This window comes from Stigmatopora argus, chromosome 12 (genome assembly GCF_051989625.1).
Source record: "Stigmatopora argus isolate UIUO_Sarg chromosome 12, RoL_Sarg_1.0, whole genome shotgun sequence".
NCBI lineage: Eukaryota > Metazoa > Chordata > Actinopteri > Syngnathiformes > Syngnathidae > Stigmatopora > Stigmatopora argus.
Window position 1 is genome coordinate 11962689 of NC_135398.1, and position 24758 is coordinate 11987446.

Here is a 24758-nt window from a genome sequence, read left to right on the forward strand (position 1 = left end):
TCCAGTCTACCCAAATTCATATATTCTGTAAGTTCAATGATTACTTCTCCCACGAGGCCAATAAAGTAGTTGCTCTCAGCGTGAGTTCACTTGGTGTTCTTGACTTGTGGCTGTTGACAGTCCGTGTGAACAGCTTGGAGGTCAGCAGAGGACCGACAGTTACAAGAAAGTAAAACTCCATGAATTATTCCTCCTAGTCTTCGCAAAGCTTTTGTCCTAACAACCGGCAAACCCAACCCAACACCTCTAAAAGTAACCCTAACCCTGTCCCCAATCTAAAGACCTTGCCCTGCTTGTAAAAACTGGCAACTATCGGCGTTACTGTGGACACACAGGAGGCTCTCGTTAGAAAAGCCCAGCAACAGGTTGTGAAAGGGGTTACATCATGGACTAATCTTGGTCAGGATAGTGCACAGATCTTTGGATCCCATTGAGGTTTTTCACTCGCTGTCCAGACCGTGAGGTATGAGCATTTGTAAGTGAAGAGCACACATTTGCTGGTTTTGAAAGGCCACAGCTGTGTTTAGCTAAACTCCGTCAGCGCTTCTTTAAAAGACACCACATGAGACCGATTTGCCATTTTGCCGTGCATCGTGCTGGCTTGTGGTGGGCTTTGTGGGAAAACTTTTCTTAGTTTTACCGTAACACTCATCTTAATGGATCACAGCCCAACTGTTTATTTTTTTGGGGGGGGGTGAAATTCAATGTGGAACTTTAGATTATTCACAAATTCATTAGGCATCATTAATGTGAAAATTACCACAAACCTAAATCATTAGCTGGTTCAAATAGATTGGACACCTATTGTTGTCAATAGCAGAAAGTGGAAAAAAATAGTATTTCATCTTATTCGGTAATGCCCCTGATATCTGACTGTTGGGAAAAAGTACAACCTTTGACAACAATTTGGCCACTCCTGCTCGAACCAATGAATCCTGAAGCTTATAGTATTTTAAACGTCTCTAATTAGCATTGGCTCACAATTACCACACCTCCATATTACAGGAAGGACCATAAAACAGTAAACCAGATTGCACCAGTAAACCATGTGCTTAAAGTATACACTTAGGCATTGGCTGGTTTTTCAGAAGGCTACTTACTCATAGTCTTAGCCGTATCCGCATTAAAGACTCTGGTCAGGTTGTAGCCATGATTCATCATCACCTGCTGGAAAACAAATCAACAACATGAGTGAAGCCACTATAGATGGTTTCTGCTATACCCAAATCCTTTGTGTTATTGTGAAAGATTTGAAACATTTTCAGCTGCAAATTGATTGTAGGGTTGCCCGGTGACTGAGTGGTTAGCACATCGGCCTCACAGTGGGAGACCTGGGTTCAAATCCAGGTCACTCCACCTGTGTGGAGTTTGCATGTTCCCCTGGGCCTGTGTGGGTTTTCTCCAGGTACTTCGGTTTTGTCTCACATTCCAAAGACATGCATGGTAGGCTGATTGGATACTCTAAATTGCCCCTAGGTGAGTGTGAGCGTGAGTGGTTGTACGTCTCCTTGTGCCCTGTGATTGGCTGGCCACCAATTCAACCTCTGGCCCGAAGTCAGCTGGGATAGGCTCCAGCATGACCCTAGTGAGGATAAAGCGGTTCAGAAAATGAGATGAGAGATGAGAAATTGATTTAAAAAAATATATTTTTTTGCTTACAGATCCCACATTTTTGGAATACAATATGTGATGGTTGAAAGCTAAGACATGTTTGGGGCTGCTTGACGGCATCCCTTAAACACCCAAGATGTGGCCCCCAGACTTTGGACCTCCAGATACTCAAATGACTCTTTCCAGTTTCTTTGAAGATGCAGAAGACCACCAAGGACAGACATATTCTGCGGTTCAGTCGCCCATTCCTTCGTTCAGCGCAGGGGCGTGTTGTTCACACAGGAACTCATCTGCGTTTCATGACCCCACTTATAACCCTGACACGTGTGAGACAGGATTTTCCAATAGTTCTAAAATCATCCATGGATTCTATGGTAGTTCCCAACCGAACCTTCCTGCATCCTACATTCTCCCTGGTTGGGCTACATCTAAGAAACTCCACGACGACTGTCTCTGCGTAAAACAAGAATCCACAGGAGACATGTTTCGGGACCAGCTGTGTCTCTGGACTGACTGTTGCATCACCTTCAGGACCCAGGAGGAACTGGCAAGGCACATTGAGAAGGAGCACGTGGACCAGCGGAAGGGCGAGGAGTTTGCCTGCTTCTGGGCAGACTGCGTCCGACGCCGGAAGCCCTTCAATGCACGCTATAAGCTGCTCATCCACATGAGGGTGCACTCTGGGGAAAAGCCCAACAAGTGTATGGTGAGTTGGAAAAGGAATGAAATGAACGTGTATTTATTCGATATCTTGGTTTTAGCACACGTGCTGAAATATCCCGAAAGGTTGAAGGTGTCACAAAGAACAAGAATTTCTTTTTAAAATATAAAATTAAATATGAACTTCATTTTTTTGTCCTGCAGTTTGAAGGTTGCTCGAAAGCATTTTCCCGTCTGGAGAACCTAAAGATTCACTTGCGGAGCCACACAGGAGAGAAACCGTACATCTGCCAGCACCTCGGGTGCTTCAAGGCCTTCAGCAACTCTAGCGATCGGGCTAAGCACCAACGAACGCACCTTGACACGGTCGGTCTCCTGTTTAACCATGGCAATTTTGCTCAGCTACCCAAATAATTTAGGACTATGAAGAGTGTTTATAAATACAGTATACATTTGGAAAGATGCAAATAGGAGGTCCTAACTATCATCCCATCAGAAGACTTTTTGTTTGGCTTCTTTAGATTGCTTAGTTGTCAACCTTATTTTAATGAATGAGAAATGACAGCCACTTTAAATGGATATTCATTGTCATAAATGGCAGAAAATTACTTGACATAAAAATTATGAAATCTTTAAATCTGCTGCAGGCTGCCACTATTACCTTTAAAACTGCATTGATTCAGCTTTTTTTTTTAAATATATATATATATATATATATATATATATATATATATATATATATATATATATATATATATATATATATATATATATATATATATATATATATATATATATATATATATATATATACTTCTCCTTGAGGCCTCACATAAGCCAGGCTTGAAGCCAGTTGAATCAAGAGGTTGTAAAATGGAAGAGTGCAAAATAAAAAGCCCCAACTATTTTAGCAGTTTTCTGTTGTAGTACTTTTTCGGTCAAAAGTGAGTATGCTTAAAGGGAGACTTATTATAGCGAGTCAGAAATGTCTGTTGCTTAATGTGATTAATGTGATGTGAGGGGACTGTAGTCTGCGTAGCGTAAAAAAGCTGAGAACTTGTTAGTTTTACAGCTTTATTTTGACATTTTATGTCTTTTTTCCTCATCAAGTTGGTTTCTTTCCCACACATAAAATCAGTGCACTGTTGTTTTTTTCTTTCAGAAACCATATGTCTGTCAGATCCCAGGTTGTACCAAGCGTTACACAGATCCTAGCTCACTACGGAAACATGTCAAGACTCATTCAGCCAAAGGCATCCAGGAAGCCAAGGTAGAACATACAAATATTCATAGGCAGCTTATTGGTTCCATGTAGATTCACATGGGACGTGTTTATATCTGAATCTAATGTGTGTCATCTTTTGTCACTCAATTATCAAGAAAAAGTATTAATAGAATATATATACTTTTCCCCAAGAAACAGTACGTAGAGTAGGATGAAATGAAGCATTACGCACACATACCCTAGAAATTGGGGAGAGGGAGCCCATTGTTCCATGCTATGTTATCCTTGGTGAAAAGTGACATGCTGAGAGGCATGCTGTTGTTTCTAAGCAAAACCACATGAGCTCGCGTGCCGCAATGTGCATCATGCAAGGAAACGGCCCTTTGAAGATTTGAATCTGAATGTGAATGAGGGTGTAGAACCACACAGGATGTGACTCTGGAACGCCAAAAAAATTGAACCAAAAACCCAAAGTCCATGAATGTGGAATCAAATAGAAGTTCCAGAGGATCGGACTTAGTTAGATATAGGGTCTGGACCAGACAACACTTGGTGTATGAACATGGGACCACATACGGGCAGAAATCAAGATAGGATTGAGACTATAAACTGCACAGGGATGTGGACTATAGATATTGCACAGAATATGGGGATGCAATGCTCTTGGTTATGATGACAAAATTTTCAAACTGGATCCCCGCAGAATTGACCCATTTCTAGACCTTACAATAATCTGACAATTGGCAGGTTGTGGCGGGTATTCTTAAATACCGGATGCACCAAATCTGCTGGTGTGTTGATACTGCCCTGCCTCATTGGCTGAATCAGCTGCTGAAAAGAAACAAGTCATCATAGGCAACAGAACAGAACATCACAGCATGTTTTTGGAATGTGAAATGAAACCAGAGTACCTGGAGAAAACCCACACAAGCCCTGAAAGAACATGCAAACTCCATACAGTTAGAACCCACCTGGGACTGAACCCTCAATCCCAGAACTGTGAGGCTGACGTGCTAACCACTTGTTCACCGAGCCACCTGTAGACTATATAGTTTTATTTTTAATGAATTTGTTTGACTGACTGAAATGTGCCTTTTTTTCGCACGCAGTGAAAAAGTAAGTAGATAATGTATTTGTATATAATTGTGAAATAGCGTAACTTGGTGTCGGTGAAGTCCGTTTACCTCCTATGTGCCAGTTATCGGGTTCACTGCCAGTTCCCACGAGCTTCCCCCTGAAAATTTAATTTGACTCATTTATGAAGCTATAATTTTTTTAGATCTGAAACAACACGTGAATTGGACTTACAACTTAATTGTTCATGGTTCAGGGGTTTTGCAGGTTTAGAGGCTGGATTCATACACTGCAGGTTTAGAGCAGGAGTATCATTGATGTACCTGCATCTCTATAGGATCTTGACATGGGAGCATGGGAATATGTTGTCACATGTTGTCAAAGTCGAGGCAGTCTATTTCACTTAACTTTTACCATTGATTATTATCCAAGTGTTCATTCATTGTATTTTCACATCCTCACAGATTCACGTTTACTCGTTACCAGAATCCGACCTGATGGACATTTCAGCCTTTTCAGGCTTGGAAAAATTCCCAGGTATGCGACCAATCATTAAAGTTTTTTTTTAAATCCCATAACACTCTTATCCCTCTTCAGGTTCATACACAAATGAACGGAGCTCAGTCCCTGTTTACCCCCATGTGGACATTCACTATCTTGGCAACGAGGGAAGCTTTCATGGGTTGGTGAAATGTTCAACACATTTCTTAGTTTGTTTTTTGTTGTTATCCCCTGTGCTTTGGTTAGTTTACATCCTTGCAAAATCAATGTATGATCTTTATTTGCTTTGGACACCGGAGGTGAGTAAGAATCAGACATTAGGGGAGCTGGCTCATGACCATCAGGCTGATTTATGAAGCCTCCAGTAGAATGCAATACACCCTCCCCTTACCCCCAGGGGCCCACAAGAAGGAACGCTTCATCGTTCATCCAAACCTTTACCACCCCCTGCAAACTTCCATTGCATATCATCCCAGCAGTTTTTCTTATTTGGACTTGGCAATCTTCAATTTCCACGTTGAGTCAGTGTTTGTGCACAGTCAGCACATTCCTGGATATCTAACCCAATACCTCCCTTTAGCTAAGGAGGAAACAGTGTAGTGCAGTAATAAGATTTTTCCACTGCAAGATATCTTTTAACCCTCAAATAATTTGTTTAAAAAACACCAGATGACGGTGGTAGTTCAATATAGCACAATTCAGGCAGGCCCCTTCGAGACTATAAGTTGTAAATGGAGAAATCCGATTACCCACAGCACATTTGAGAGGGCTACTATTGGGTGTCTGGAACTATTGCCTAAACTTTGGGTCACTCATTTGTCTAGTGGAGGGTTCCCCAACCATCGGTTCGTGGGCCAGTACCGGTCCGCAAGCCACTTGGTGCAGGTCCGCTGGAGAAGTAAATAGTATTAACGTTTTAAATGTCACGCATATGAGGCACCGTCGACACATTAGTCGATGTAAGGATATCATGAGCCAATGACAACCTCAGGGTTGCCAGACCACAAAGACCCAGAACCAATCACACCTCTGGTTCCCATGAAAATAGGAAGACCTTTACCGGTCTGCGGTGAAAATAAAGTTGAGGACCACTGGTCTATTGTAGGTACAGTATCTCAAATTTGGTAGTTATTGGTGGTCAACTGAAAGTGAGATAGCTGCTTCAAACCAAAATGGCAGGCTTTTTCCGATTTTTTTCTTTGTGTACCAATGTAGTCATGACAGATATTACTATTAAAATTCATCTCGTGGTAGGGGGTTGGAACAACCGAGAAAACGTGCGTCAGAGCATCCAAAGTGTCGTTAACTTCACCGCAGGACTTGAAGGCCAACTGAGCAAGCGTCATCCAGGCTTTATAAATGATGTCAGAGTCTTCCCAGGGGATCCGTTTCCACAAGCAGCCTGGAAGTGGAAGAAATTGGAACCAAGATTTGGTCACTCTTAAGCTTATAGTTGGACATTTTTCATATTGATTGACAAACAAGTTAAAGCATTTAGGCCAGGGGTGGCGAACAAGTCAGACACAAAGAGCCAAAAAATTTAAACTGTGAGAGTCAAAGAGCCACACCTTATGTCAGACCCATCATTAAAAAAATGCAATCTGCCAAATTATTTTTTAAATATATATATTTTTTTGTTTTAATGGGCCCTGATGAATTTGGGTGTTATAAGAGAGAATAAAAATAAGAGAAATATCAAACAAGGCAAAGAGCCACAGTATATACAAAATATGATAAGAAGCAAAGAGCCACATTTGTTTTGGCCAGGAGCCGCATGAGGCTCGAGAGCCACGTGTTCGCCACCCCTGATTTAGGCAGTGGTTTACATATTAGAACATAGAAGAGGTAGGCATCAGATTTGTGAATCGCAGAATTAAGGAAAAAAATATTTTCAGCCCACTCTACACCCTGGCTGTCAATCATTTGCAAAGCTACTATGTTAAACGTCTTCATTCCCGAAATGACAAAAATCATGCCTCTATTCGAATTTTCATGTGAAGCAGCCAGCATTCAGTCACACAAAAGCAAAAAAAATATCTAAATGGGGGGGAAATTGATTGTTATTTTAAAGGTGAACCTTTTGATTGACAGGAAGAACATGCTGTTTATGAAAACAACTGACGCCCGACTGCAACAAGAAGGTATTCGACAGGCTACCACAACAACACCTGGATCACTACTAATGTGCTACCATTCCATTTGACTGCAGGCGGACTCTTCGGGGAGTGGAAAATAACTCGGCCAATCGCGAATGGAGATTTTGCCGAATTTTCTTTATCGCAAGTTTTGGCAGCGCCTCCGGAAGGTAGGGCTTGTGTCCTCAATGGTAACTAATGAGCAAGACATTCTCAACCATCCCATACAAGTGTACTGGAATACAACCCACTTGCTGCTTCAACAAGTCGCCTAACCTACCAACTAACCTACCAACACCCCCCCACCCCAATCCTCAGCCTTTGACTTGAAGCACAACATGGATGATGACGACAACTTCCTATTCCAGGCAAGAAGTGTGGACCCAAACATCGGTCTTGTGGACAGCATCTACTATCTGGAGTCCTGAGTGCCATGTCAGAAAACCAGGTCCAAGACAACGTCTTGGGGGTGATTTTTGTAAAGATTATATTTCCACATTTCTTTCTCAACAGCAAAATTGAATGGCTGTAATTTCAGACTCCAAAAATCCAAGATCTTTTTTTCTATAATTTCCTTTTAGAAGAACTTTAACTATTATGCTTCCTGTGTTAGTAGACTGACTGCATCGTACTAGGTTTCATGAGCAATATAATATTTCATACTAAGCAAACTTTTAGCCATGATAATATCTTAGTGTATTCATTTTTTTAAAAGATATAGTATTTATGAAGTGCACTTCCAGTCAAATTGAAATCAATGCTAGGAAAGATGAGGAGAGAGCGGGGTTGGTTGTCACTTATTCATTTTCTAAACCGCTTATCCTCACATGAGCCACAGGGGGTGCTGGAGCTATCCCAACTGAATTTGGGACAGAGTTGGGCAACACCCTGAATCGGTGGCCATCTAATCGCAGGGCACCAGGAGACGGACTACCATTCATGCCCACTCCCATACCTATAGGCAATTTAGATTGTCCAACCAGCCTACCGTGCATGTTTTTAGAATGTGGGAGGAAACTGGAGTACCCAGAGAAAACCCACGCAGGCCCGAGGAGAACATGCAAACTCCACACAGGTGGAGCAACCTAAATTTGAACCCAGCACCCCAGAACTGTGAGGCCGACGCGCTAACTATTCCGCCGCCGGGCCACCCCTTACTGCAAGGGTGTCAGACTCGGGTTGGTTCGCGGGCCGCTTTAACGTCAACTTGATTTCACATGGGCCGGACCATTTTAGATATAATATTTAGATTTTTTTTTTTTGAAATGGATTAAAAGAACTGGATTAAAAGCCCTGAATATTCAGGGTTTTTTTTTTATAAATCTAAAACAATGTTTATTTTAGCTTTTTTTATACATTTTTAGATTTTACAAAAAAATTGAACTAAAAACACAGAAAAAAAATGATTAAAAAATTACAATTATTGATTTAAAAGGGGGGAAATCAGGAAATTTAATGTACATCTATACTCTTCATTTTAATTTGATTCTAAAACAGAAAGTCGGCCCTCATGATTTACTTTCCCGGGCCACACAAAATGATGCGGTGGGCCAGATTTGGCCCCCGGGCCGCCACTTTAACACCTGTGCCTTACTGTATTCATTTTTAAAAATATATATATGTATTCATGAAGTGCACTTCCATTGGATGTGTACCACCACCTAGTGTGTATTTTAATAATCACACTACATAAATAGTAAATTGAAATCAATGCTAGGAAAGAAGAGCCGAGAGCGGGGTTGATTGTTGTTCATTCCTCCATTCACTTCTGGAATCGTTCATCCTCACTAGAGTCACACAGGGTGCTGGAGCCTATCCCAGCTCACTTCAGGCCAGAGGCCTCATACCTCGGAACAATTTTAGAGTGTCCAACTCGCCTACCATGCATGTTTTTTGGAAAATATGCATACTCCATGCAGAAGCAGCGACCTGGATTCAAACCCAGGACCCCAGAACTGTGAGGCCAACGTGCTAACCACTCAACCGCCAGGCCAGCGGTTGATTGTAATATTTGTCCTTTTTTGATAAATATTTTTCAAACACCACATCAAAGAATAAACATTTGTTTATTATAGCTTAGCTTAATATGTTGGCTTGGACATCATTCTTTTTTTGTTTTTAACTAATTTTTTTATCTATCAAAGCCTCAGCCATGTACCACACTGTAGTTCTCACATTGAATTTAAATGGCTTAAAATAAAAAGATGGCAATGCCTCATTAAGTTTAAGTGTTTTAAATGAATTATCCCAATAAACATGGAACATTAACACTAATTGTTATAATACGTTATATTATAATAAAAAGAACAGGTTTCTAATGTTGCATATAAAATGCAATTTAGGCGACCCCTAAATAATATTACTTTTATTGCCCTTAAAGAGTTCAAGAATGGATTGTTTTCACCTTTAAAAACTTTTTGGGCCAATATTTTTTTTCCTAAAAAAACAACAACTTGATTGTCATTACAAATTTGTCCCTATCAAACATTAAGACAGTACCAACTAGTCCAAAATGTTTTCATGAAATCTTTTAGCCATTTCTCTTAACTTTATGACACAAGGGCCAACTTTTCCGATCACGCAGCACTCGCAACACGTAAACTGGGTTCTTTAAAACATCGGATTTCACATGAATACGCAATTGTTTCATCAAGTCTTGATGAAAGTGAGCGACAAAACAGGATATGTCTCCATACTAGGTTACTTCCATAATGTCAGTAACATTTATTCTTATAATCTGTAGTATGCTTTTTGGACTGATATGTTGACATCAACTTTACAGAACTGTTTTTGATATCTTCATAAAAAGTTTGAATATCAATGTCATTGTCTGTGTAATCTTATTTTGCTTAAATTTAATGTACAAATAATTTGAGCATTGACCGTGGGAAATGGAAGCAGTGGAATTTCCAGTTGCGTTTTTGGGGGGGTTGGACTTCCTCCATAGAAGGGTCAGAAATTGATATTGCACCTTTTGAGTTGTGCAGGTCACAGACGAGCAGCAAAATAAGGTGAGAGATGCCTTTTATCAAAATGAATAATTTAAGAAATCACAGCATTTGAAGATTTTCTTTTTAGTTTGGGTTTGGTTTTTGAATATATTTGAGTTTTTGTTTTTATTTACAGATGCGGTCATTGAAAATTCAATAGAAAATGTAATTTTTGGAATTCAATTAAAACTGTGGCGTTCTTCAGATGACTTAAACTCATAGGATACAATTTTTTTTGTTTCTCGAGAAATCCGTTTTTTTTTCTGGGTAACAGTTAGTTTCACCATTTAAACGATAATTCAAATTTATCCAGCAGGTACTAAGTTGGCGGACCGGCGCCTGAGTGGTTAACGCATCAGCCTCATAGTTCTGGGGTCTTGGGTTAAAATCCAGCTTTGTCCACATTTGTGGAGTTTGGATGTTCTCCCTGGGCCTGTGTGGGTTTCCTCTGTGTATCCTCCCACATTCCAAAGACACTCTAAATTGCCCCTAGATATGAGTATGAGCGTGAATGGTTGTCTGTCTCCTCTAAATGGGAATAACAATTTCATGAAAAAAGTGAATCAGTGGCCAGAAATGAGTAAAACAAGTTTACAAAAAATCTAGTTGTCAATTTTCACATTTCACATTTTCAATAATAAATATGTGGGAATTCATAAGGTTTTGGTGACGCAACACAAGGTCGTTACTTGCCTTTTACAGGCTAATTTTAAAGAAGAGCTTGCGCGCTGTTCCAATTTTTTTCAGTTTCATGAATAAGATTGGTCCAATGTGGTTAGTGGTGATTTGATTGCAGACGGTTTTGTCATTCAAATTGATTCGCAAAGAATCACTTTTGAAAATCGGTGACAATGTGACATACAACCATGCCTTAGGACACAAATATATGCCCACTTCGTTTTTATCATCAGAGTCAGACAAGGCATCTCACCATCAGCCAAATTCAAACAATTTAAGAATGAATTTGATTTCTTTTCGGAAAAAAAAGACCAGAATTTCAATATATTTAGCCCCATATTAGGATTAACAGTAACATTAATTCATTTCCTGAAACGATTATCCTCACAAGGGGCGTGCCGGAGCTCAGCCAACTACAAGCACCAGAATCGATGGCCAACCAATCGCAGGGCACGAGGAGACAGACAACCATTCATTCTCACACCTAGGGGCAATTTAGAGTGTCCGATCAGCCTACCATGCATATTTTTGGAATGCAGGAGGAAACCAGGGTACCCAGAGAAAACCCACACAGGCCCTGAGAGAACATGCAAACTCCACGAAAGTGGACCGGCCTGTATTTGAACCCAGGACCCCAGAGTTGTGAGACTGACATGCTAACCACTGCAAGCCGCCGGGCCACTTGAGTTGAATTGAATGGCTTTATTGTCATTATACAAGTAAAATGAGATTTAAAGCTTCACCATAAAGTGCACATTTAAATGAATAGTCATCAAAAATATACAAGAAAAATGAGGAGTTATAAAAAAAGTGACTAAAGTGGTTTGCAAGCCCTTTAGGTAATTATGGGAAGTATCAAAATTTGCAGTCCTAAGACTGAAGTAAAGGTCAGATTTTCTAGTGCCGTGACAGTGGCCGGATGATTCGCCTAAAGACGTTTCGCCGACGGACGTTTGACAGATGGACAGGTCGCCGAATGGAGGTCCCACTGAACGGCCGTTCGGCCGAATGGCCATTCGGTGGAATGTCCATTCGGCGACCTGTCCATCTGTCAAACGTCCGTCGGCGAAACGTCTTTAGGCGACTCATCCGAGTACCTGCAGTGACAGTACTAAATTGCGTCTGGATAAGATCGAGAGGAAACTTGAGTTTTTAGATGTTGTTATGTCTGTTTTAACTTAAGTATGTCAGAACAAGGAGAGACCACGTTTGAGCCCTCGGCGTCCGACATTTCCATCCAACAAGTGCCACCACCGCCGTACGAAGAACCGGTGCAGCAAGATCCTCCGCCCTACTCTCAAGATTTGCTGGCGGATGGCGAACCTAAAGGTGAAACAACAGGAGGTGACATGGTGGAAGGTGAGCAGTCCTCTCCAGAAACCAAAGCAGAGGGTCAGTCGGAGGACGTCCCGCTCGCTGAGACATCGGCTTTTGACGATAAGACAGTCAGGAGGGCTTTTGTGCGCAAGGTTAGTAATACAATGGTATATGTCTCTATAATTTCACAGCAATGGAGCTATGTATAATACAGACATTAGCTTTTTAAATGACATTTTGTAGCAACTTACAAAGTATCACATACGAATAATAACAGTAAATGAACTATAACTATTTTGATTTTTTTTTCTATAATCCTATGATCTTTCTCTGCAGGTGTTTTGCATCCTGACCCTGCAGTTGGTGTTCACATTCAGTGTGGTATCTATCTTCACATTCTCTGCCGTTGTCAAAAAGGTGGTACAGAAAAACATTTGGATATACGTCAGCTCCTTCCTCATCTTCGCTGTTGTCAGCATAGCCCTCAGCTGCGCAAAATCCCTCCGACGGAAACACCCCTGGAATATCATCGGACTGGTGGGTTCCCCCCGCAAATGGAGATTTGGTTTTATATTGATCAGTGGCGCGCTGCGCATTTCACACCTAGGCCTTTAGTAGTGCTACGTCTGAATCAATCCAACCCTCAATAAGTATTTTATGGCTATAAAACTGGGCCGCCCAGTAGAGTGCATGGTTAGCGCGTCGGCCTCACAGCTCTGGGGTCCTGGGTTCAAATCAAGGTCGGTCCACCTGTGTGGAGTTTGCATGTTCTCCCCGTGCCTGCATGAGTTTCCTCCGGGTACTCCGGTTTCCTCCCACATTCCAAAAACATGCATGGTAGGCTGATTGGACACTCTAAATTGCCACTAGGTATGGGTGTGAATGTGCATGGTTGTCCATCTCCTTGGGCCCTGCGATCGGCTGGCCAACCGAGTGGTTGTCTGACCGTTCTTAATGATGTCCATCTTTTCTTGAAAAGTCCATCTTGAAAATGGCTTTGACACTAAATCTGCAACCACATCAATTTCTTCTCCTCCTTCAGCCATTGTGTGTTGACAAAACCGCTATTAAATCAACACAACAGTATATTTGTTTGTGCAGCTCACAACAGATGCAGCTTGCTAGCGCTGGCTAGTGCACTCTATCACTAGCCAATCATAGTTTCTGAAAGCGATGACGTATCCCTACGCCCGCGAGAAGTAATTGGTGTCGCCAACTCGAAATCTGATTGGTTAAAGCAACAGTTTTATCGACGCTTATTTTATGCTGCAGGGCCTGCAGAACTGATTGTGAAGGCCTCCCGGTAGATTTCTGACCCTGGCAACAAATATTGGATGAACTCTGATTAGTTAAATGCTTAAATATGAAGACGCACATCTGAAAGCAGCGCAACCAGGGAGAAAGCCATGAAAGGAAGCTGACTGACAATTTGGAATGATTTAATAAGTATTCATGGACAAAATATAATGAACATCTAAAGTGTGAATTCAGGTCGCAAACTAAGGTTCAAGTTTTCAAGACTGCTTCCTTTTTTGGGGTCCTCAGGCCATTGTGACACTTAGTCTGTCATACGTGGTGGGCACCATGGCATCCTACCATGACACCCGTGCTGTCATCATCACTATGGCGACCACTTTGACCATTTCCCTCACAATTATCGCCTTCTCAGCACAGGTAAGATTTTAAACCAATGCGTAATGATACTTTTTTAAGGAGAGTTCTCTGCTAAACGAATTAATCACTCCCACAGTCGCGCTATGAATTCTCCTGCTGCTATGGTCTGCTGCTCATCATGGCGGTGGACTTGTTGATGTTCGGCATCTTCAGTGGCTTCTACTACTTGTACATCACTCAGGTCGTCTACGGCTCTTTGGGCGCCCTGTTGTTCTCGATGGTAAGAACAACAATTACTTTGTTTATCAAACAGAAGCACCAAACTTGGACCCTAGTAAGGATAAAGTGGTTCAGAAAATGAATGCATGAATTTGGAAATGCGATTAAAAAAGGTTGACTGATTAATTTTTGTAGCGTAATTACGTTTAAAAGCAGTGTATTGATTTAATTCAAGTTTTAAATGAGGGTTGGGCTGCAATTCAGATTTGCGACCTGGGTTACAATTTCTAACTAAGGTAAGTGCTTCATGAATACGTTTTCAAGCCATTTTCGATTTTCAGTGTAGGGCAGGGGTGTCAGACTCGGGTTGGTTCGCGGGCCGCTTTAACGTCAACTTGATTTTACGTGGGCCGGACCATTTTAGATATAATATTTAGATTTTTTTTTAATAAATGGATTGAAAGAACTGGATTAAAAGCCCTGAATATTCAGTTTTTTTATAGATCTAAAATAAATGTTTATTTTAGCTTTTTTAAATATATTTTTAGATTTTACAAAATGATTTTTGAACTAAAAACACAGAAAAAATGATTAAAAATTACAATTATTGATTTAAAATTGGGAAAATCAGGAAATTTAATATACATCTATACTCTTCATTTTAATTTGGTCCTAAAACAGAAAGTCGGCACTCATGATTTACTTTCCCAGGCCACACAAAATGATGTGGCGGCCCAGATTTGGCCCCTGGGCCGCCACTTTGACACATGTGGTGTAGGGATTTTATTTGAAGGTTTGAAGCCTAAAGTCAAAATTTCACTGTGTAAAGTTGTAGGTGAAGGCCGCAAATCTTGTTTAAAGTTTAAAAAATAGGTCTTAGAATGGTTGGACTTGCCACATGAAAGCTTCAAAATACTTACGTATTCTTTTGCTCCCTTAGTTCCTGATGGTGGATTGCCAGTTGATGATGGGAGCGTTGAACTACCGCGTGGACCCAGAGGAGTATGTCAGTGCCGCTCTGATGATCTACTTGGATGTCATGCTCATCTTTATTTACCTGATGCGGAGACACTGAAACATAGTCAGTCAGACACCTCTGCGTTCACTTGTTTTCCTTTCTTCCTCATTTCAATCCATATTTAGAGAAAGCAGATTTTGTATTTCGCCGCTTGACAAAATGTTCTTTTTCTGGTTTTGTTAGTTAAATGTGTTTTTATCTGAAGAGTATTCATGTTAGTTTTGATCTTACATTTGAAAACTAATCCTCCAGTTTTGCATATTAATGTTAGGGTTTGTAGAGTAAGTTATAGACCAGGGGTTGGCAACTTGAAATTTTGAGACATATGTCTGGAGCCGCAAAAAATAAGAACCTTATAATGAAGGCAAGACATGCTATATGTATATATATTAGCTATATTAGCCCACTATCAAAATGACTACGTTGGCTACAAATACTTCGAGCCTTCTTGATTAAATGTTTATTTTTCCTACAGTTACTCTTTTTGTTATTTGACAACTTCTTACGACAGAGCAAATATTTAGACTAACTTCCGCATTGGCAATGAATCCAAATAATTCAGTCCATGAAATGTTGAATGCTATGTTTTCCTCAGTTACTTTTCTCTTTTACCTTTTGAGATCAATGGCCCATCACATAGCCATTGGTTTGTTTACAACTCCCACCTGCCTGAGATCCCACCCTGCTAATAGAAAAGTGTGGCGCAGGCTATGACGCAAATCTGACGCAGAAATGTTGAAATTTAATATATATTCTATACATTTTTACAGCATTTGAAAACATGTGGAATGTTTGCCCGCCTACAGAAACCATGCTAAAACAAAAAAATACATTTCGTTCCCCTATGTTTCTCCATTTTTAAAATAAAAAAAAGGTCCAGCTAGCCAATGGAGCAGTGCTAAAGAGCCACATGCGGCTCTAGAGCTGCGGGTTGCTGACCCCCTGTATTGAGCCTGTGGTTATAATTCTACAAACCCTGTTCAAGTTTTGTGATGGAAAAGAGTCAACCAAAATAAAATGTTCAAAAACATTTCCCAGCTTTAATGTCTATCCAAAGTAAATCATATTTCATATGCAGATTTTCACCTTAGTTGTGGACAATAACAGTTATACAATTCACCAGAAAATTCAGTTCTTATGAGGCACATTAGCAGTAAAATGTTCCAGTACAAGTAAAAAGACATTCATGTATGTTATGAGATCACCAAATACATTTATCAATGTAATTGAAGTGGACCCTAAGCAAGTAGCGCATGCGTACTTGGGCTGGGTTGTACACGATGTACTCGTTGTAAAGGAGTGAGTAAAATCCAGTCTTAGACGATGAAGCCACATTGTCCGTCGTTTTCACAGCGGGACCCATCGGGATCGTCATGTCGTTACTGAAAAAATGTTAACGATTGAATGTTACATTCATTTCTCAGGATTGCTGACCAAACTTTAGGACCTACAGAGTGACAAAATTTTGAGGGCTGGGTCCAGTCTGCCCGATGCCCTTGGTGCTGTGCTTGCCTTCCTGGAGCTTGTTGGCATGGTAGTCTGAGTACAGCAGCTCGTTACTGTTTCCAAGAGCGACCTGTAAATACAGGCATCAGCAACTGGTCATACAGAAACGAGAACGAGTGTTGATCACTCTGGTCGGATACCTCGCAGAGCAGTAGCAGTCCGACTTCGTTGTGTTCATGGGGGAAACAGTAGTAGGCGCTCTTGGACGACATGTCTGCAAAGTAGATGCCTTTTCCAAACTGCGACAATAACAACAACGCCTTCAATGTGTGGAGAACTCACAACTACGCTCAGTACTTGACCTCAGCAAAGGTAAGACAGTCTGTACACCAAATTGCACATCTTTATCATATAAAAGCATGAATTATCTCACAACAGCCTAAACAACCTAAAAAAATAGAGATGCAAAAAGAATGATCACCAATAATGTTCATTCATATTCATTGTTTTTCATTGAAATTATTCAATTTTTTTCTTGTTTTTTTTCTAGAATCTGATTCATTGGTTAATTGAGTTGCAATGTCTTAAATAGGACAATCAATTAAAAAATGCATGAAAAAGATAACCAAAAATAAAACAAAAAGTAAATCTATGTAATTTAAAATATTGAAAACAGAACACATTCTAGAAATAAACAAAAGTAAAAATATTTCTAATAAATATTGGGTTAAAAACCGACAGGAAAGAAATAATTAAATGAATGAAAAATAATGCATACCTAAAATACATCAAAATAAATACCCCGTACATCACGTGTCAATCTCAAGGCCCGCGGGCCAAGTGTGACCCGCCATATCGTTTCATGTGGCCCGCGAGAGCTTTAAAAGAGTGCTTTGACCAAAAACTACATTTCCCATAATGCCTGTCGACTATGATGACCGCCAAGTTACGGCGCAGCGCCACTACCTCATACAGTCTATGGCACAGGTGTCAAAGTGGCGGCCCGTGGGCCAAATCTGGCCCACTGCATCATTTTGTGTGGCCCGAGAAAGTAAATGATGAGTGCCAACTTTCTGTTATGATGAAATTCAAATGAAGATTGTAGATTATTTCCTGTGTTTCCTCATTTTAAATCAATAATTGCAATTTTTTTTTTACTAATTTGAATGTCCAAAAATGATTAGCATGATCGAAAACGCTGTCAATTTATTAATCGATTAATTTTGGCAGCCTAGTTGGAAGACATAACGGCCCTCCGGATGTAATCGAAACTACCATGTGGCCTGCGACAAAAAATGAGTTTGACACCCCTGCCGTACATGAATAATGGATATGTAAAGTAGAACTATACATACACATATAAACATGTACACACACTATAGTCATTGACTTATTTTGTCTACATTCCCAACAACAAATTATTTTTCCTACCATGTACCCTGTGCATGGAGCTTCGGGGGGCGCGATTCGGAGTCCTTGGCTGAGGATGCTCACCCAGTTCGAGAGACGAGACCCATGCCACAACAACATCCTACCACAAAAAAAAGTATTCATTGGTTCCCACTGCCATCAGCTTTCCTAGATGTACTGCAATTGCATTCTGACCTATTGTGGATGTCGGACAGGAACTGGCTGCTCTCACCATGTCTGTCCACTGCGAAGATGTCCAGCACGTTCATGGTGTAGCTGTTATGTGTGGGAGCGTGAGTTGAATTCATGTACTTTTCGATCACCTTCAGAGAAACCCACGCAAAAAAAATGTCAACTGCATTCATGGCATTGATGGAAAACTTATTACAATTTAAAAAGCAGACATTGTATTCTTGGCAGAGTGGGTCGAGAGGTTCCAGCTGGCAGTTGAGGGAACTGTAGTAATGGTCCAGAGGATGCTCGTCATGGTTCCTGCTGCTGCTCTCCACCATTTTTACTGCTATCTGGATGTCACTCAGGGCCTGACCACATACATTAAAATGGATTATTATGCATTTTAAGACACTGGCTCCACTCAGACTCATCTTCATCAAATGTGACTAAGTCGCGCAAGGGTGAAAGGAAGCTAAATTTATGATTTTTTTTGTCAAAATTGAAAACATTTTCTTCATGTTACATCAACATAAGGGATGTGTGGCTTTAAGGGAAAGACAACACTTAAACCATGTGCACGATAGCAGAAAGGATCTTGTATAATATTTTGAAAAAAAAAACAGAATTTACTTTTTAACATTGGAGTAAAATGTAAATAAAAGTAACACAACCACCTTTAGAATGAAATTTTGTACGTGGAGGTTGTACCATTATATATTAGAGACCTCTACTTTACTCAATAGGTTACCTCCAACAACTCAATCTTTTTCTTCAGTTCGTCTTCTGTCCGAATGAGAGGCGGCCTTTTCAGCCTAGGAAAAGATGGCATAAATTCAAAATAAATAATAAAAAAAAAAAAACAAGCATGTCTTTTATGAAGATAAACTTCTATTCTAAGCACCCAAAGTCATGTGGAATGCGTGTGTAGAACTGGTTGCAGGCATCCACCAGCTCACGGCCTCCATCTTTCCTTGTCAAACAGTCCTCAATCCTCTTGAGTGCAGTATAGCCAGCGCTAATCTGCTCGACGGTCAGCTTGCCTAAAGTAAAAAACAATAGCAGAATAAGAATTGATTGCTTACAATGAAAGTCATCATCAAAAGAGCAACAACGTATGAGTAGAAATGACATGAAATATAATCTTTGATTGTAGGGCAAGTGATTTATTTAGACTGACCAAGGGGAGCTTTCCGAGTGTCAAACTTCATTTCCAGTACAACCTCTTCCATGGCTTTGATATCACAGATGAGTTCCAGTAGAGACTGGACTTTTGCATGAAGTGTGGACTTCTTCTCTGCCTTTTCAACAGCCGTAGGAGTATGCTTCTCCTCCTTTGCAGTGAAAAATAAACGAGAAAACCATGACGACACTTGGCGTCTGAAAACTAAATTATATTATCATCACAGCATAATGTAAAAGACTTTATTTTTAGACGAGAAGGCACATAAGAAGCAAAAAAATGGAAAAAATGTTAATGGCTGAAAAGGGAGAAAAGAAACTATACCTTAGAATTTGTGTTGTAGTCCATGTAGACCATATCATACATTCCAGTGACCTTTTCAAAGCATGCCCTTTGGTCCCACACGTTTTTGGTCTTATCGAAGAACCTAGAATAAACAAAAATTGAAAATAATCCACACAATTACAAGTCAAATAAGTGGGAAGAGATCTCACTTCTTCTTAAAGAAAGATTTGGATTTCTGCAGATCTCCCCCGTAGGAAGTCAAGTTGCATTGACCCACTTTGCCCACTGTGAGGGACACCAAAGAGACAGTCTGAAAATGCAAACGATCCACTCGGCAAGTCCAACACTAATTTCTCACCTCTGCCCCACCTCGTCCACACACTGAACACCCTGGCTGCGTCATCTTTAAGCAGCTGTATCAGGTAATATTTGTTTTGGTTAACCTCAAGGTTAGTCTACAGAGACAGCAAAACAAAATGAAACATAAATCGGTTTGTTTACACATTTGTACACCTTCAAATGCAAGAGTAAAACTATTTACTTGGTTCAACATCACGTCGTAAACATCCACTCCTTCACTGTAAACGTGCGCCTGCCCAAAAAACGCAAACACAGTGAAAAACTAACCCGGATACACCCATCTCAGAATAAAGTTTAACAATCTGAACGAGTGCTACCTTTCCAAGCTTGGTTTTGCATTCCAAGTCCACTGGAGCTTTGCCCTTCATGACCACCGTCTTCACAACTTCTGGAGTGAGAATGAAACCCACCTTTGGTTTTTATATGTACGGGCCAGGTGTAAGAATCAAACGCATCTTTAATTTCAATCGTACGTTGCAGGAATCAAACTCAAAATTGTTATCAGTTGTCGGATGAGAAAATTAAAAGCACCTTTGACACCGCATTGTTCAAATCAATGTCTTTGCTATAGTTAGTTTACTAATACAATTAAAAAACTGCTGCACCCTCATTGCAGGAAGGAGCGCTTCCGCAGATCCTTCCTCCCATCAGCTGTCAGGCTCTTTAACAAAACAAACAAATATATATATATATATATATATATATATATATATATATATATATATATATATATACACACACACACACACACACACACATATAGTATACATACATATATATACATACATATATATACACATGTATATATACATACATATACATACACATATATATACATATATATACATACATATATACATATATATATATATATACATACATTTCAGCAACACGCTTATTTATACATTTATTCATGTATTTATTTATTTACTTATTACCTATCTATTTATGTCTAAAATGCCTTTCCTATATCTGCATTCTCACCCTCTTGCTACTGTGACAACGAAATTTCCCGAATACGGGATGAATAAAGTTATCCAATCCAATCCAATCCAAAAGTGCATTGGTGGCTGTGTCTATCCTTGCAATCACATGGGCTGCTCAAATCTCACACACCTTCACTCTGCATCTCTTCTTTGAGTCGCTTGTCCGTAGTGCTGGATGGGCTCTTGCTTCGTTTCCTCTTGCTTCCTGTGGGTGGCTTCTTCTTGCTTTCCTCCACATCTTCTTGAACCTCCTCTTCCCGTTTTACCTCCACTGCACCACCGTTGGAAGCACTCGCATCTGCTCCGGTATTATTGGAACTTTCTGGAAACACCGTATAAGAAGCAAAGTGAATATATGTTCATTGTCAAAAGAGGAGCGTGCAATTACTCATTGCTTGCTTGCAGGGGCTGCTGGAGCCAACTACGGGCAGTAGGTGGTGCTCACCCTGAAAGGCAAGGCACACGGACACAGGTAACCCATTCCCACAAACTCATACCTAGGGGCAATTTAGAGTGTCCAACCAGCCTACCATGCATGTTTTTGGAAGTGGGAGGCAACCGGAGTACCCGGAGGAGTATAGATCTAGAGTGGTTTTCCCCACCAGTTTATTCATTCTGTACCGCTTATCATCACTAAGGTCACAGGGGGTGCTGGAGCCCATCACAGCCAAATATGGGCACCAGGAGACTGACATCCATTTACGCACACACTCATACCTGGGGCAATGTAGAGTGTCCAACCAGCCTACCATTTTTGGAATGTGGGGGGCAACCGGAGTACCCGGAGGAAAACCACACAGGCCTGGGGAGATCATCCAAACTCCGCACAAGAAGGTCAGAACCGACCAAGGATTTAACCCTTGATATCAGAACTGTGAGGCAGACGTGCTAACCACCAGGCTGCCCTTAGAGAAAATATTTTAAATTAAAAAAATGCTCAAATCTTTTAAATGTAATTCTTAAAAAGAAAAAGTCCTCCAGAAAAGTAGACTGATTTGTGTTTGCACTACCTGCTCAGATTTTTCTTTGGGAAACAATTATCATTTTTTTGCCTTTTTTCTGACATACTACAAACCAAACTGGTAACTGACACCTCATCGATTTGTGTTTGTGCATTATAAGCAATTTAGGAATCAAAATGTTAGTAGTTGTAAAAGTTGTATTGACATATCTACCCTCTTTATGAAAGTGTTGTGTTTTTAAATGAAACCATTTTTCACCTTAATTACAAGATAGAGCCATTATTAATTATCTGGCCAAATAGAGAAGAATTAACTGCAATGTGACCTCTGGACTGAACTGAAATTGAATTGTATTTTTGCTCCCTGTAGGAAAAGTCATAACATTTCAGGTCGGAAAATGACGTAGACATTTATCAAATGGTTTTAATGGCATCATATGTGTAATGTATGGGCATCAAACATACCTTCATCTGCTTTTGGCAACTGGGAGCGGATCTTCCTCTTGTATTTGGTGACAGTGTTGACCTGGACCATTTTCTTCAGGTCCACCTGGTAGGCAGACCCTGAAGCTAGAGTCAGGGATATGCAGGTTTTTCCCGAGGCCACGGCCGAATTGAGCAGAACGCAGTCCAATGGAGAGTAGTACTCCCACTGGCCTTCATTGTCTTGCCACTGCCACACTACAGTTATAAACGTGAGAGCATAGTTAGGAAGGTAAGGAACCTTTTTTTTCCTTTAAATCGTAATCTTTAAAACATTTTGAAATGTTGATCTCCCATAAAATAGCAGGGAAAAGAACCCTTTTGGGTGCTTATTTGACACTTTTCTTACTTTCATGAAAGGGCCCACCAAGTATGGAAACATTTTAGATACTTTAAGCAGTGGTGTGCCGTCAGGACCTTCAAGGCCTTCTCTGCTGGCCTAAAAAATATCTGAATCACTGATGTTAATTATATTTTGTCCATGAATACTTATTAAATAATTCCAAATTGTCTGTTAGCTTCCTTTCATTGCTTTTCCCCCTGGTTGCACTGCTTCCAGATGTGTGTTTTCATATTGAAGCATTTAACCAATCACATTTCAGCCATTATTTGTTGCCAGGGTCAGAAATCTGCCTCAAGGCCTTCATAATCAGTTCTGCAGGCTATGCTGCATTAAACAAGCGTCAATATGTTGCTTTAGCCAATCAGATTTCGAGTTGGCAACACCACAATGCCTCCTTGCAGGCGTAGAGATACGTCATTGCCTTCTAGCAGGCGTAGGGATACGTCATCGCTTTCACCAACTATGATTGGCTAGTAATAGCATGGACTAGCCAGAGCTACCAAACTGTATCTGGAGTGAGCTGCACAAGCAGCTCTGGGGTTCAAGTCCAGGTCGGTCCACCTGTGTGGAGTTTGCATGTTATCCCCGGGCCCGCGTGGGTTTCCTCCGGGTACTCCGGTTTCCTCCCACATTCCAAAAACATGCATGGTAGGCTGATTGGACACTATAAACTACCCCTAGGTATGGGTATGAGTGTGCATGGTTGTCTGCATCCTCGTGCCCTGCGATCGGCTGGCCACCGATTCAGGGTGTCCCCCGCCTCTGGCCTGGAGACAGCTGGGATTGGCTCCAGCACCCCCTGCGACCCTAATCAGGATAAAGCGGTTCCGAAAATGAGATGAGATGAGAAATTTGTGTTGATGAAAATGAAAAGTATGGACAGATTCTGCGATCCTAGTGCTTTATTTTGCAAGGAAACTATGAGTTTTATTTTATATCAGTGCTAAACTTCCTTTCCAGGATGGGGAAAATTGTGTCAATCATGGAGTTGGGCCTCACCCTCAGGACAAAATTGAAGCCATTAAAAATATTTTGTTCCTGAAAATCGGAAAACAAAATCCTAAAGATAAAAACGGGGACTGAAACAAAACAATATCTGAACTGGGAAAATGTGTTTAGTCATTAAACAAACCGTTAAACTTTAATGGTTTAAATAAATCAAGATCAAAGCCTGAAGTTTTAGTTTAATTTCCCCCCCAATCATTTCTGTTTTATAAGATTACAAAACTTTTGGACCTGATTTAGTTGTTAGCTGCAATAGGCTCCATCACCCCCGCGACACTGACAATATATGCGGTTCGGAAAACCAATGACTTAATGAATGAATAATGCAAGCTTGAAGAATAACACACACCATTCGTGGACGTGACATAAACACAGACATCATAAGAAAAATGAACGCCATTATAATTTTGTTCATTCGCATTTCGAACAATTTACATGTAATAAGTTTAACGCAAACACTGAACGCCTAGACAACAAATCAGTAACGTGAAAGCAGATATTTACAGTAAATGAGTGAAACACAACAGTCAAACGTGTAGTAAGGTTGTAATGTGTTATGAGCTTTAATGTGTCCCGGCAAACCAACAAGCGAATCATTACCTTTTTCAGACTGGCTTTCTTGCTTTAGTGGCAATGTTGCTATTTCGGAAATTCTTGTTGACCGCCTCATTTTAGTTGTTTAAAATTAACCGTTCTAAAATCAATAATATCGCACTACGTACAAGACAGAATCAGTTAAAAGAAAGTACATAAACAGCGGGCGGAAACCCATACATCTCCTATATAAGGCTAGCTGTTTGATGCACCTTAGTCATCACTTGTCGGCCATTTTGCGTCAGAGCACATCCATAAATATAACATTATCGTCGACGGTGCATGTACTGTGAAATTACAAAATTATTTCTCAAACGATTCCAAACGGCTAGTTTTTATAATATTATTCGATGTAGTAACTTTACTGCACACATTAAAATGGTTATAAAGCATTTTCCAACATCCAACCCAAATACCTATTTTAATACGTTTTTTAAATAAAACCATTTCTCAGCTTGCCAAGAATGACCCAATTAAGAGAGTTTAACT

At 40.4% G+C, this 24758-nt stretch overlaps 3 protein-coding genes across 3 annotated transcripts; 2 read left to right on the forward strand and 1 right to left on the reverse strand.

The window, feature by feature from the left end:
* Positions 1-394: 394 nt before the first annotated feature.
* On the forward strand, positions 395-7634 carry LOC144085869 (uncharacterized). Its single transcript, XM_077615538.1, has 8 exons — positions 395-463; positions 1662-2317; positions 2476-2637; positions 3434-3541; positions 5035-5107; positions 5168-5252; positions 5896-5969; positions 7525-7634. Exons 2-8 carry the CDS (start codon positions 1748-1750, stop codon positions 7632-7634), a joined length of 1182 nt encoding a protein of 393 aa, XP_077471664.1. The 5' UTR covers positions 395-463; positions 1662-1747.
* On the forward strand, positions 7310-16072 carry LOC144086143 (protein lifeguard 1). The gene is made up of 7 exons (XM_077615952.1): positions 7310-7376; positions 7525-7675; positions 12058-12343; positions 12528-12728; positions 13737-13865; positions 13942-14085; positions 14965-16072. The coding sequence occupies exons 3-7, from the start codon at positions 12059-12061 to the stop codon at positions 15097-15099; spliced, it is 894 nt and encodes a 297-aa protein (XP_077472078.1). The 5' UTR covers positions 7310-7376; positions 7525-7675; position 12058; the 3' UTR covers positions 15100-16072.
* Positions 16063-24487, reverse strand: parp2 (poly (ADP-ribose) polymerase 2). Its single transcript, XM_077615951.1, has 17 exons — positions 24276-24487; positions 22310-22525; positions 21014-21205; positions 20215-20285; positions 20079-20129; positions 19896-19992; positions 19747-19822; positions 19577-19679; positions 19250-19403; positions 18974-19112; positions 18821-18884; positions 18303-18440; positions 18094-18221; positions 17920-18019; positions 16689-16787; positions 16494-16618; positions 16063-16424 (listed from the first exon to the last, which is right to left on the reverse strand). Exons 1-17 carry the CDS (start codon positions 24343-24345, stop codon positions 16244-16246), a joined length of 2004 nt encoding a protein of 667 aa, XP_077472077.1. The 5' UTR covers positions 24346-24487; the 3' UTR covers positions 16063-16243.
* Positions 24488-24758: the final 271 nt, after the last annotated feature.

Excerpts from the sequence above, each read along its gene's own strand:
- LOC144085869 (XM_077615538.1), top strand. The coding sequence starts at position 1,748 with ATGTGGCCCCCAGACTTTGGACCTCCAGATACTCAAATGACTCTTTCC. Across the intron at positions 2,638-3,433 it reads AACGAACGCACCTTGACACG|AAACCATATGTCTGTCAGAT; the intron begins GTCGGTCTCCTG and ends TTTTTCTTTCAG. Across the intron at positions 5,253-5,895 it reads AACGAGGGAAGCTTTCATGG|TGGAGGGTTCCCCAACCATC; the intron begins GTTGGTGAAATG and ends TCATTTGTCTAG.
- LOC144086143 (XM_077615952.1), top strand. The coding sequence starts at position 12,059 with ATGTCAGAACAAGGAGAGACCACGTTTGAGCCCTCGGCGTCCGACATT. Across the intron at positions 12,344-12,527 it reads GGAGGGCTTTTGTGCGCAAG|GTGTTTTGCATCCTGACCCT; the intron begins GTTAGTAATACA and ends CTTTCTCTGCAG. Across the intron at positions 13,866-13,941 it reads TTATCGCCTTCTCAGCACAG|TCGCGCTATGAATTCTCCTG; the intron begins GTAAGATTTTAA and ends TCACTCCCACAG.
- parp2 (XM_077615951.1), bottom strand. The coding sequence starts at position 24,345 with ATGAGGCGGTCAACAAGAATTTCCGAAATAGCAACATTGCCACTAAAG. Across the intron at positions 19,823-19,895 it reads GTGGACGAGGTGGGGCAGAG|TGGGCAAAGTGGGTCAATGC; the intron begins GTGAGAAATTAG and ends TGTCCCTCACAG. Across the intron at positions 18,885-18,973 it reads CGCATTCCACATGACTTTGG|GCTGAAAAGGCCGCCTCTCA; the intron begins GTGCTTAGAATA and ends ATCTTTTCCTAG.